The following is a 12,479-nucleotide window of genomic DNA, read 5'->3' as shown; positions in this document are numbered from 1 at the left end:
GTGCTCCTGATGTGCCTACCATGTGGAAATAAGCATGGAAACATACGCAGACAAATAAACACACACCAAAAGCAATACCTCTATTCCGGCAGGTGATAATTGCCCCAACCTGAAACAAGTGGCCCAAATCAAGGAGGTTAACCAAATCAAAATTCCAATAGTTAAATTTATTAAAAGAATAGGTCTTTGTTTTTATGAGACTGCAACAAACGCAACTTTAAAAAAAAGTAGCCCCTCGTAAAGTATTGAAAAGCTTTTTACATTTTTAGTCTTGTCCATTTCATCAAACAAGTCATTTGAAGTATAAATGACCGTACATGGAAGTAAAACCTAGTTATAAAGGCTAATTAATGGCCTTTAAAGCCACAATAGTACACGGGATTGTGAGCTTGGTAAGGAACCATCACTGACCTTGGTACTGAAATGGTGTTCAGTTCACCATTCCAAAAGTGTTCACCCCCCATACCAAATGGTCTGTTCCAAAACGACTTGTTGTTCACACTAGCTATAAAAAGATCCAAAGAAAGCTGGCAGAACAAAGATGTTCCCATCTTCAGTGGGCAAAAAAGCAGAAATATCCCTTCATTTTAAGGTAGGACTTTTTGTTTGTTCCGCATAACCGATGAACTGCCTTTGGGCGTAACACACTAGTTTTGTACACTAGGTACAAGCTGCATAAGAGCAGGATGATCCACTTACACTGGAAGAAATTCTCCTCTTTTTGATAAGTGTGTGGCTCTACTCAAACACGGGACCTCCAGTTTTTCACCTTACATGGAGTGGAGAAATGGGTGCACAGTGCCTTTCCCAAGGGCACGAAATCTGGACCTTCCTGGGATTCAAACACAGTACCTTCAGGTTCTGTAGGTTCTGTTAGTCTCTACCCAAAAGGTCACCATCCATACATTCAACCATTTTAAACTGAAAGATCCATCACAGAAGTAAAACTTCTGTTCATCATAACCTCTTTACCCTATGATAAAAAGAATTGACACAGCTTATCAAAGACCTGCAGAAAAGAGACAGAAAGTTGTCAGTGTCAACGCCTGTAGTTGAGAGGTCACAGGAGTAAGACTACATCTGCTCATCCTAACCTCTTTATCCTATGATACAAAAAAATTGGCACAGCTTAGCAAAGACCCACAGGAAAGAGACAGAAAGTTGTCAGTGTCAATGCCGGTAGTTGGGAGGTCAACTGGGGTCATCGCCAGACAACCCTGTACTTATGTCCATAGATCATGGGCGGAGAGGGGATGGAGGCGGGGGAGATTTAGTCCTCGGAAAGAAGGGTGCAATTAGTAGTCCCAGACAGCACATTTGGTAGGTGCCAGAAAGACTAACTAAGGCGCAATTACTCATGTGGCGCACTTTAACTCCGCAGTCGACGTTCGCTGTCAACGGTAGTAAAGGGGGCCGGAGTCAGTTTTTTGGGAATACTAATGGCAGTGGGTAATTAAGACCATATATCTTAACAACATGGGCCAAATTAGCGGCAGTGCGGGCACTTCATTTAATGGAGATAGCAGGTAGAAGCGCTGATAGAAAATGGGGCCCTGACGTATTGGTTGTAAAGCTGACAAATCAGGCTAAATAGGGTCGCCAATCCGTCATTAATTCTCACACAGGCTGTCGGGACGTAATGGCAGGGTCCACTTCTTAATACTGTATCTCCCTAAATCTAAAGTGGCTGAAGGTTTTACTCAGCCCACTGGACGTTCCATGGTTCAGAGGACTGGTATGGATGTTGTAAAAGTAGCAGATCACAGTGTAACTTTAAATTTTGCTAAGCGGAATTTGTTATCACCAAGCACAGAAGGAGCATCTTCTCTGGATAGTTTTAAAGACCAGAAATCTGGACCCAGGGTCCACAATAACCATAAAACTATATAGATGCTCCCTGCTGAACTGTGCCAGGAGGTTTGAAAGCTGGATTGACCCTCTACACCACATATTCTAATTAGAAGCCATGGGGAGTCCAGCCAGTGTCTGGCATGAGGAACAAAGGGACGGTATTACGACATAACGTCGAAAGTTATTAGCATATTAACTGTCAGATCTGTTTGAAAAAGGTTCTCCTCTAACTGTCAACAAAATGCTGTCAAACAAAGCAAAATGACACATAAGCGTGCTGCAAGGCTAAAGACACCATACCATATTTTCTACAACATTAGGTTTGAAGGAAGAAATATCAGACCAGTGTTGAAAATTCAAAATGTTGCCAGATTTCTTGTGCCTTTGAATTCAGTCTAGAAGTACATCTACACTCTTTCCATCTTGCTCTCGACCTTTGTCTGAGTTACTGACTGTTTAGTTATCATTGCTATTTAGTATCTTGCCTTTCAGAAGCTATTTGGTGTCTTGTTTTGAAATAAGAGCTGTCACCCTCATTGTATCTATATAGAATAAGATCATTCATTTTGGTAAAGATTAGTCCCTCTCAAATTTGTATTTCTTTTCAAGTAGTTATGAGCTTCCTGTTGGATTTTGTGTGTCTACAAATAGAACTTGTGATCGTAGCACCGTCTTTGCAATGTGAGAGACTAGAATTGCTTGCACAGTCAACACCAGCAACAAGGGTATAATATCTCAGTGCCCAATGTTTCCCTTCTACAAAGTTCCAGGCTGGGCTTAGTGGGTCTGTAGTTCACATGATTTCTGTTTAGAGAAAGCTTACAAATTTACTTTTTATGTGCAAACAAACTAAAACTCTTTATCTATCTGTGACTATTTGAATTCTACAGTGTACGTATGAGCCCTGCTCCAGCACCCATGTTCACTGTATGAGAGCCTGTTGTAGACTGAACCCGGTAGTTTACGTTAGCCGAATTTATTGGGTGATTTTATAGTACCACCTTGGTTTTAAGGAACACTCTTGCAGATGGATGTGCAAAGGTTAGGTGTGATGGGACGTTCAGTTCACCAATATAACCAGCTGCTGCCGCGCTGCGTGCCTGCGAAGCTGGTGTGTTACGCCAAAGGGCGGTTATAGCGGCTATATAGATACAGATACAGAATGCTCTTGCATACTTATCAGAGTTTGGAGACATATTGTAAATCTTGAAATTTTTGCAGTGGTTTAATGTTTGGGGCGGTAGCCTCTTCAATGTGACCTAAAAACCATGGCAGAAATACTTGTTCTGTATTCATACCGCCTACCCTCTTGCTTCAACCAAGAACTAAAAAACAATGCAACACTCCATTTAATCCTTACAGTGAAATTAAATCTTTTTTTTTTTTCAAGTTAAAGCTAAGGCATGAAAAGAAAAATCAAACCTCTTTTGTTCCTAATTCTAGTGGTGTGGATCTCAGGGGAGCTTTATGGTTGATGAACGACTTAACATGGCTTTGATTGAGTAACGTCATTTCTTAAACATGGGGAAGTAGAAGGCCCGGCACTTCCCTCTAAATCTTGTGTGAAAGTTTTGGCGCGGGGCGTCATTTGCGATGCATAGGTGTTATAAAAGCCAGGGCATTTCAGGGCAGACGCAGTTGCAGAAATACGATGGCAAGGCTATTGACATTACAAATTACAAAGTTTTGGTTCGCATGGCATGGAAGTCCGCATGGTATGGAAGTCTGTTCAATCTGCCACTTTTCACATCTGGTTCAAATTCCATGGAGCCAGCGGCCCTGGTTCGAACCCGGGTCTGGTCACGACTGGAAAAGAGTTGCATTGTCCTTTCAGAGGGGGATGTACAAATGTAGAGCTGTCCTTACCATGTATGAAGGAACTTTAAGCGATAACCTCAAGCAACTTAAAATTTCCGCACGTAAAAGACCCCAACACACTTTTCAAGAAGAGCAGGTGTTACCCCTTGTGCTTGACAAAAAAAATGTGAGCCATAGCAAAGCTGCACTGCACTAATACTGGCTACTTATGAAGCATCATGCTCCATCTCTTTCTTTTTGGTTGTTGCCTCTCCTTGTGGTGTGAAAATTCTTGAAAATATAAGATTAGTTCACTAAGTGGTTTAAGGCAAAAACTGAAAAAACCATCATGCAAGTCATGCAAGCTCAATGTTGCCTAAAGTGGGCATCTTTTCCAAAATCAACTGTTAAAACTTCAATCAGTCATTAGAAACGTCCGTCAAACAGTGTGCTTCATTTCAGAACTAGATTTATATGTGTTGCTGAAGTGTACACACAATGTGATGGAGTGTTGCTTGTAATGCTGGTTGGATATGTTGACTGACCAAACAAGGTCCTATACACACAAAGAAATGGAAACCCCCAGTGTAATTTTCTCATCTCAAGGGTCGTTCTAGAAGACGAACGACTGGTCACTGATAACACAGCACAGAATGACGATCAATGGACAGACCTAAGGAACAAACTTGTTCTTCTGTGGCAGATAACAAGAACGTTTGGAAGGATGCTCTCCCCCTCTGTGCGCTGCTGGCAAGCCCTGAAGGATAAGACAAACGACCAATAGTTGTGAGCCACTCCGGCTACACTGGAGAGGAAGATTGGACTGACAGCTTCAGGCAGCACATGTACCGCGCAATAAGTAGGGAAACTCCAGATAGCGAATTGAGACCGTATCTTCAGGACACGCTCACCCCCACAGACAGGTGCGTCGGTGTCAGGAAAGACAAACGAGCGCGGGACTGCGGGCCACTTAGACAACGTACCGCGGTGGATTCCGGGAGGACTAACCGTGCTAATTGCGGGAGTTCATTTCCCAACCTTGCTTGTAAAAGTTTTTAACCATGGCCAGGGAGTCTGGAAGATGAATGAGGCTATTATTGCACTCAGAAGAACAATGAAGGGGTGAAAAGCACTCGGACCATGCGTCTGGGGGAAATTGCCGGGAGGACGGAAGGGGCCATCCATCGATTTTCGTGTCAAAGTGCTCTTAGAAGGTGGAAAGTTCGGGCCGCGCAGTTCTTAAGTTTGACACCCAAAAGGGCAATGCGAACGGCAGGAGAAAGGCAGAGGCCGTAATGAGTAGAACACCCCGAGGTAGAGATAGGAAGTCATGTATCACCTCTAGGTTCAAAAGGTACCAGGTCAAGCCTGTGAAAAAGGTGCAGCTTTGACTGCCCGGTTCTCCTTAATCTTTTTCACTCCCCCAGGAAGGGTGCAGGAAAGGAAGACTCCAGAGGAAGAAAAGCCCCAATAAATCACTTGTGAACTTGAAAGTCAGAGGGCGTTTGATAAAGCGAGTGTTTCTTTAAATATGATGCTCTTTCTGTCCGGAGAAAAGCTGAGGAGAATGGGTCCTGGACAAGTACACCAAGGTTGACAAAAAGCTATTGCAAGTTGAGATATGGCACTGTCGTGAGTCCTCACAATTCTAAACATAAAAGGCAGGCTACAAATCTTACCTAGGCCTGAGTCAAATGACTAAGCAATAGCACAAAGACACAGCAGTGACATTTTATGGAATATACACTGCTTGAAGCGGGTTGAACTGCCACTAAGTACCAAATCTGACAAGAGTTATTATATTGTATATCAAGAAAAAATCCTAACCATACCTTGTCCCGAACATGAGATACCAATAGACAAAGTTCTGCTGCAGTACCATAAAAGTCCACTAGGGGGCCCAAAATCTAATCATTTTCAGGTCTCACCAAGAACTACTACCCACATATCAAATATCAAGACAATCTATCCAAACCTTCTCGAGTTATCATGGTCACGGACACACAGACACAGGCAAAAACAATACCTCCACTTTTCATGGAGGTAACAAAAAATGGCCTTGTGGTAGCTCAGATAAACAATTGACACCTCCTGTCCCAAATGTGGCACAAATTTGGCAAATTCTGGCAGGTTCTGCTTGATTCCTGCTGATTCAGTTTCAGTGTGAAGGCCATAATCATAATCATAGACACAGGCAAAAACAATTTCTCCATTTGCAAAAACAATACCTCCACTTTTCATGGAGGTAAAAAAACTAGCCTTGTGGTTTCTCTAGAAACAAGTGACACTTCCTGTCAGATCATGTCACTCCAGGCGCAAGCACATGGACGGACAGAAACAGGCAAAAACAATACCTCCAGTTTTTATGGAGGTAAAAAAATGGCCTTGTGGTTTCTCCTCAAACAAGTGACACCTCCTGTCAGATCATGTCACTCCAGGCGACAGCACACGGATGCACAGAAACAGGCAAAAACAATACCTCCACTTTTCATGGAGGTAACAAAAATGGCCTTGTGGTAGCTCAGATAAACAAATGTGGCACAAATTTTGCAAATTCTGGCAGGTTCTGCTTGATTCCTGCTGATTCAGTTTCAGTGTGAAGACCATAGTCATGATGGACACAGGCAAAGACAATATCACCATTTGCAAAAACAATACCTCCACTTTTCATGGAGGTTAAAAAATGGCCTTGTGGTTTCTCCCCAAACAAGAGACATCTCCTGTCAGATCAAGTCACTCCAGGCGCCAGCACACGGACGGACAGAAACAGGCAAAAACAATACCTCCACTTTTCATGGAGGTATAAAAATGGCCTTGTGGTAGGTCAGATAAACAAGTGACACCTCCTGTCAGATCATGTCACTCCAGGCGCCAGCGGTCGGATGGACAGAAACAGGCAAAAACATTACCTCCACTTTTCATGGAGGTAAAAAATGGCCTTGTGGTTTCTCCCCAAACAAGTGACACCTCCTGTCAGATCATGTCACTCCAGGCGACAGCACACGGATGGAGAGAAACAGGCAAAAACCATACCTCCAGTTTTCATGGAGGTTAAAAAACTGGCCTTGTGGTTTCTCCTCAAACAAGTAACACCAAGTGTCCCAAATGTGGCACAAATTTTGCAAATTCCTCATTCTGGCTGGTTCTGCTTGATTCCTGCTGATTCAGTTTCAGTGTGAAGGCCATAGTCATGATGGACACAGGCAAAAACAATTATCTCCATTTGCAAAAACAATACCTCCAGTTTCCATGGAGGTAAAAAAACTAGCCTTGTGGTTTCTCCTCAAACAAGTGACATCTCCTGTCAGATCATGTCACTTCAGGCGCCAGCACATGGATGGACAGAAACAGGCAAAAACAATACCTCCACTTTTCATGGAGGTAACAGAAAATGGCCTTGTGGTTTCTCTATAAACAAGTGACAGCTCCTGTCAGATCAAGTCACTCCAGGCGCCAGCACACGGATGGAGAGAAACAAGCAAAAACAATTATACCTCCACTTTTCATGGAGGTAAAAAAATGGCTTTGTGGTTTCTCTATAAACAAGTGACAACTCCTGTCAGATCATGTCACTCCAGGCGCCAGCACACGGATGGACAGAAACAGGCAAAAACAATACCTCCACTTTTCATGGAGGTAAAAAAAATGGCCTTGTGGTAGCTCAGATAAACAAATGTGGCACAAATTTTGCAAATTCTTGCAGGTTCTGCTTGATTCCTGCTGATTCAGTTTCAATGTGAAGGCCATAGTCGTGATGGACACAGGCAAAGACAATTATATCTCCATTTGCAAAAACAATACCTCCACATTTCATGGAGGTAAAAACATGGCCTTGTGGTTTCTTCTCAAACAAGAAACACCTCCTGTCCCAAATGTGGCACAAAGTTTTCAAATTCTGGCAGGATCTGCTTGATCCCTGCTGATTCAGTTTCAGTGTGAAGGCCATAGTCATGATGGACACAGGCAAAGACAATATCTTCATTTGCAAAAACATTACCTCCACTTTTCATGGAGGATTAAGAAATGGCCTTGATGTAGCTCTATAAACAAGTGACACCTCCGGTCAGATCAAGTCACTCCAGGCGCCAGCACACGGATGGACAGAAACAGGCAAAAACAATACCTCCACTTTTTATGGAGGTAAAAAATGGCCTTGTGATTTCTCCCCAAACAAGTGACACCTCTTGTCAGATCATGTCACTCCAGGCGCCAGCGGTCGGTCCGGACCTGTGAAAAATTTCTTCCAGCTCGCCGCAAGACAATGCCTGATGGACGACGAGTAGACAATTATGACAAATGTTCGGCAAGTTCTTTGTTGGGACGGGGCGGCGGCACAATGGAGCGCTGTCATCAGGACAAACCACAAGGCCATTTTTTGTCACATAAGAACACAGGAACATTATCATGCCGTCTGGCCTGGAGCATAAATTCATTATCAGCAGTCAGGCTGATAGCTGGAAAAATTAAATCTATCACTGAGGAAATGTTCAAATAGCCTTGAGGGAATTGAGGTATAATTGTTCATGGAGTACATTCATATGAAAATGTCATAGTAACCTTTTACCAATTTATTTTTTTTTACTTACAACTGTAACAGGTATGTGTGACAGGTAAAGCTAGGTGTGTCAGGTCGTTCAGTATAATATATCCAGCTGCCGCCGCACCGTGTGCCTGCGAAGCTGGTATGGTACGCCGAAGGGCGGTTATACCAGCTATATAGATAAAGATACAGTGGATAATCATTGTTTCAAATGACAAATTTACTGGAAAGCGAAGTTCAGCATGGTATTATGACTTTGACTTAGGGATTCCAGTAAAGTACTCCAGAGAATGCACCATCATGTTGCAATATTTTTAAGAGAAAGGTTTCCGTCTGAAAGGGTCAAGGTCTGTTGCTGCAAATAGAACTAAAACCTGTTCTTAAACTCTGTTATATATATATATATATATATATATATATATGCAGGTATGCACGACTTCTTGTGGTGTTTTCCCTATACATATGGTTTTCCTATCATGCTTTTAGACAATTGAAGCCCAGTGCCTGTCGTCAAAATGGCTTGAAAATATAGGAGTATCAAGTTACCTTACCCCACTTCCTACAATGCAAATTATTCCACTACATATTCTTTAGCGTTAAGGAAGTCATCAATCAAAGTTCCAGATTCTAATATTGATCACACAACTGATGGGAGACCTAAAAAGGGGCTGAAAACTTTGAAATTTTCATAGTGGTTTAACGTTCATGGTTTTCACGGTTACCGCTTTACTGCAGACTTATTAAAACCATTGCAAATACGATTGGTCTGTCTTCTGCCCCCAGTTGTTTCAACTGCGAACTGAAAACCACCACGAACACTCCATTTTCTTCCCACTGTGCGAAATTAAATCCTTATGAACTTTAATTCATTTACAGCATGACTACATGTGGCCTAACTTATTCCATGAGTACCATCATTTATTAGAATCATCTCACACAGATTAACTTTCTCCTAAAATGATTAGTACATTGACACATGCCTGGGTACTGCCTGGGCAATATTAGTAAGTGAAAGCCACGAAACGAAAAGTGGACCACATAAATCATGGTCAGCAAATTGGGAGATGAATGATAATTAATTCCTTTGTCTAGCATTTAATACAGTGGCTCGGCCAATCCATCAAGTGGAACTGCTTTGGAGTGCGAGCGCGGATGTGTGCGGATGATACATCATAACTTCTCCTGCCAGGAGAACAACGGAACAGGCGCCACCCAACCTGAGGCAGGGTGTCCTTCTGTCGCCCCCAAACAGACACCGCTCTGATGAATGGATCTTCAGAAAAATCCGTTCATCATCGTCAACCCATCAAACCACAATAGCCACTTACTTACACCAATGTATGGGTTTTTATTTCAAGGGAGATGGGAAGTGAAATTACTGCATGTCTAGAAATATTTGCGGCGGTTTTATTTTCGCCGTGTCTCTTCACTTTGAAACTGTGACGTTGCGAAAATGTGTTTTTGTGCAAGTTTTATTACCATGGCAAACTTGAAACACCCAAATAACGCCTTAGTTTCTACTCTTTGATCCCCAAAGAAGAAAGGAATTTACAGTTACTGCAATCTTATCTAAAATGTTGTTTCATGACTTTGTGAAAAAAGTGTCAAAGGCATCCAAAAGGGGTCATATGAACACACGTTTTCCCAATTACCATCAAATTTTGTGAAGGATATATTAAGGAAAATTTAACATGCCACATACAAAGGGGTCTTATTTCATGTTTCAAGTAAATTTAAAAAACATCTCAGAGGGGAACGTAAGGACATGTTTTAGAAATATTGTGAAGGACAGAAAAATCTAACATGCTATGGATGAGAGTATGAACCTTCACCGAGTTAAGATGAACATGATGAAACAAGGCTACTTACTCATGCTCGCTGCGTTGTCTGCAGCCACAATGTCTGCGGCGATGATGAGGGGACTGTTGCTGGGGAGGGGGGGCTTCAGCTCTGCTGACGTCGAACACCTGTTGGAAAAAAGAAATAATGCGCGTTGGTACACCCGATCCCTCGATCTCGGAAGTTAAGCAATGTGTGGTCCGGGCAGTACTTGGATGGGGGACCAACCAAGGACGTCCGGATTGCTGTAGCCTCACAAAGCTTTCCACGAAATCGTCTTCCGGGAGGGACATAAAACGGGGGTCCCGTGCTCGAGGAGGTGCCTCGACCACATTAAACAGCCTCATTACCCACACTTTGGGTACCTACACTGTAGGTTACAGGCAGCAAAATACATCCGATATTATTATTATATCCTATTATGAGATGCAGTGGATTTACTATCTGTTCTAACTAATTTTGCAAATTAGCCCGATTTGCATGATTGTTCTTTAATTATGTAAGGCATTGCCAAAACTACCTACATTCCAAAAAACATGACAATCTGTTAACTCCTTCCCGAGTTATTCCCTTCCAAAGGGATGATGCAACTACGCAGGCGCGGAAAAATTCCTGTAGAATTCCAGGAATTTTTGCCAATCGGAGTATATAATTATATATATACTATATACATATACTGCTAGGCTAGTCCCTGTGGCGTTGTCAAAATCACTGCAGAATCTTCTACCTTGGTGAAATATTTAGAGGTTTTGTAAATTTTTTGTTTTACTTCTGTAGGCTTTACTTGCTGGTTCATCTTCAATAATTTTTGCGTAGTCTTACTGGTGCACTTTGGATTAAACTCTGCACGAGGCGCCAAGGAATACTCTGGACTGGAGCCAATTCTATTCCCTGCCAACTTTCTAGGAACTTTCTGACACCTTTGACACAACTTCCTGCATGTAAGTATCCAATCAACAATAGTATCCCTGACATGCCTGGCATTCAAAATGTTACTTGTGGAAACTGCAGACACACACGACTACAAACAAACAAACACACATGGCCGGGTTGTTTTATGATGCTCATAAATATGTTTATACATTTTCTTGTCTTTTATACCACACTTTTCCTTCCTACAAACTGTCCAGCCAAGTGCCGGTTTGGAAATGTGACCCTAGAATCAGTCAGTAAGCACAATTTAACACAATTCAAAACATTTCAACAACACTAAAACCACATTTATGACCGCAAGGTAGCCATTAATTAGACCTCACCTTTTTAAGTTCCATTGTGCGAGGGGTTGGGTTAGAAGCTGGATGGGGGCGTCATCCATCTTGGGTATGCTGTCAACAGGTTGGGGATCCAGGACGTGCTCCATCAGGTTGCCATGGCAACTGATGATGTACAGGGAGTCGACAGGTAGCGGCTTTCCAGGGTCTAAAAGCCAGGAAATGAAATAACGAGCGTTGAGTCAGGATGACCCTAAATATTGTGAGACTCCTAGTAGCCGGAAGGCCGTAAAAAATGACGAGCAGTTAACTACAGTTTGTTAAACACCGGGCCTGATGATTTTGTAGCTGGGCGCACACAAAATGAAGCAAATTGTCCCTAATTGAGAGAAATAATGTGTAGCTGTCCCAGAGGATACTTTAATTAACTCGGGCGTAATGCAACATTATAGAGCGTCATTTGGAATGAAAGCATCAACAATAACGAACATGTTTGTCCGCAATGATGCAGAACAATAAGCCGGGTACGACTCTGGTCTTTATGGCAGGGTCGTAACTCACTGTCAACAGCCAGACGTTTTATGGCCTGAAGAGTAGACAGACTCTACATGTTTTTCAAAGAACTGTCTCCAGTAGTGTTTTTGGACGGAAACTTGTATTACTAAGATCGATTAGCAATCCATAACGTTAAAGGGGAAAGGTCTGATCATGTGTGATTGTCCAAACTTGTTTTGTCCCATAGGTGGGCATATGGCGACTCATCCCTCCATCATTCTTGACAAATAGGCCGAGCCTGGAAGACGAAAGCGTGTTCTCCCGTGATCGATTAAGCATTTCGCTTTTAAGGTGCTGACGGCCGAAACTTTTTGATCCGTCCGGAAGGCACTTTGCCACAAGAAATATCGTTATGGGTTTTCGCGATTTGCGGAATTGTTTTGCCAGCGTTATCTACACATGGCGTACAAAGGTGCCGAGGACATTCCACCTGAATATAGATCGGAAATGCCTTCTAAATGGTCCGAAGGCACTCTTTGTACGACTTAAGGAAGGAAAAGTGGTACACGGGAAATTTATTTGGGGAATTCGGTGGACACGGTTTACTGTCCACGATAAACTGCTGATCGATAATGCATCCACTTTCGAGCTTTTAGTGATCGCATTCGCGGCGAGCGATACACATCACGTAACATCGGTCTTCCTTTATGCCAGCTGCACTTTTCAAATCAAACAGTTTATTGGAA

The 12,479-nt window shown here is 42.6% G+C and overlaps 1 protein-coding gene across 6 annotated transcripts in view; it reads right to left on the bottom strand.

The window, feature by feature from the left end:
* LOC118425597 (breast carcinoma-amplified sequence 3 homolog) overlaps nt 1-12,479 on the bottom strand; it is a 106,950-nt gene that overhangs the window by 52,965 nt on the left and 41,506 nt on the right. For all 6 annotated transcript variants that reach the window (XM_035834538.1, XM_035834540.1, XM_035834541.1 and 3 more), the window contains 2 exons: nt 11,284-11,446; nt 10,058-10,155 (listed from right to left, as the gene is read on the bottom strand). In XM_035834538.1, coding sequence (XP_035690431.1) covers nt 10,058-10,155; nt 11,284-11,446 — 261 coding nt within the window. The remainder of the gene's footprint in view (nt 1-10,057; nt 10,156-11,283; nt 11,447-12,479) is intronic.

This window comes from Branchiostoma floridae, chromosome 11, assembly GCF_000003815.2.
Source record: "Branchiostoma floridae strain S238N-H82 chromosome 11, Bfl_VNyyK, whole genome shotgun sequence".
Lineage (NCBI taxonomy): Eukaryota > Metazoa > Chordata > Leptocardii > Amphioxiformes > Branchiostomatidae > Branchiostoma > Branchiostoma floridae.
Note: the sequence above shows the minus strand (reverse complement) of the source record. Positions and strands in the feature narration are given on the sequence as shown.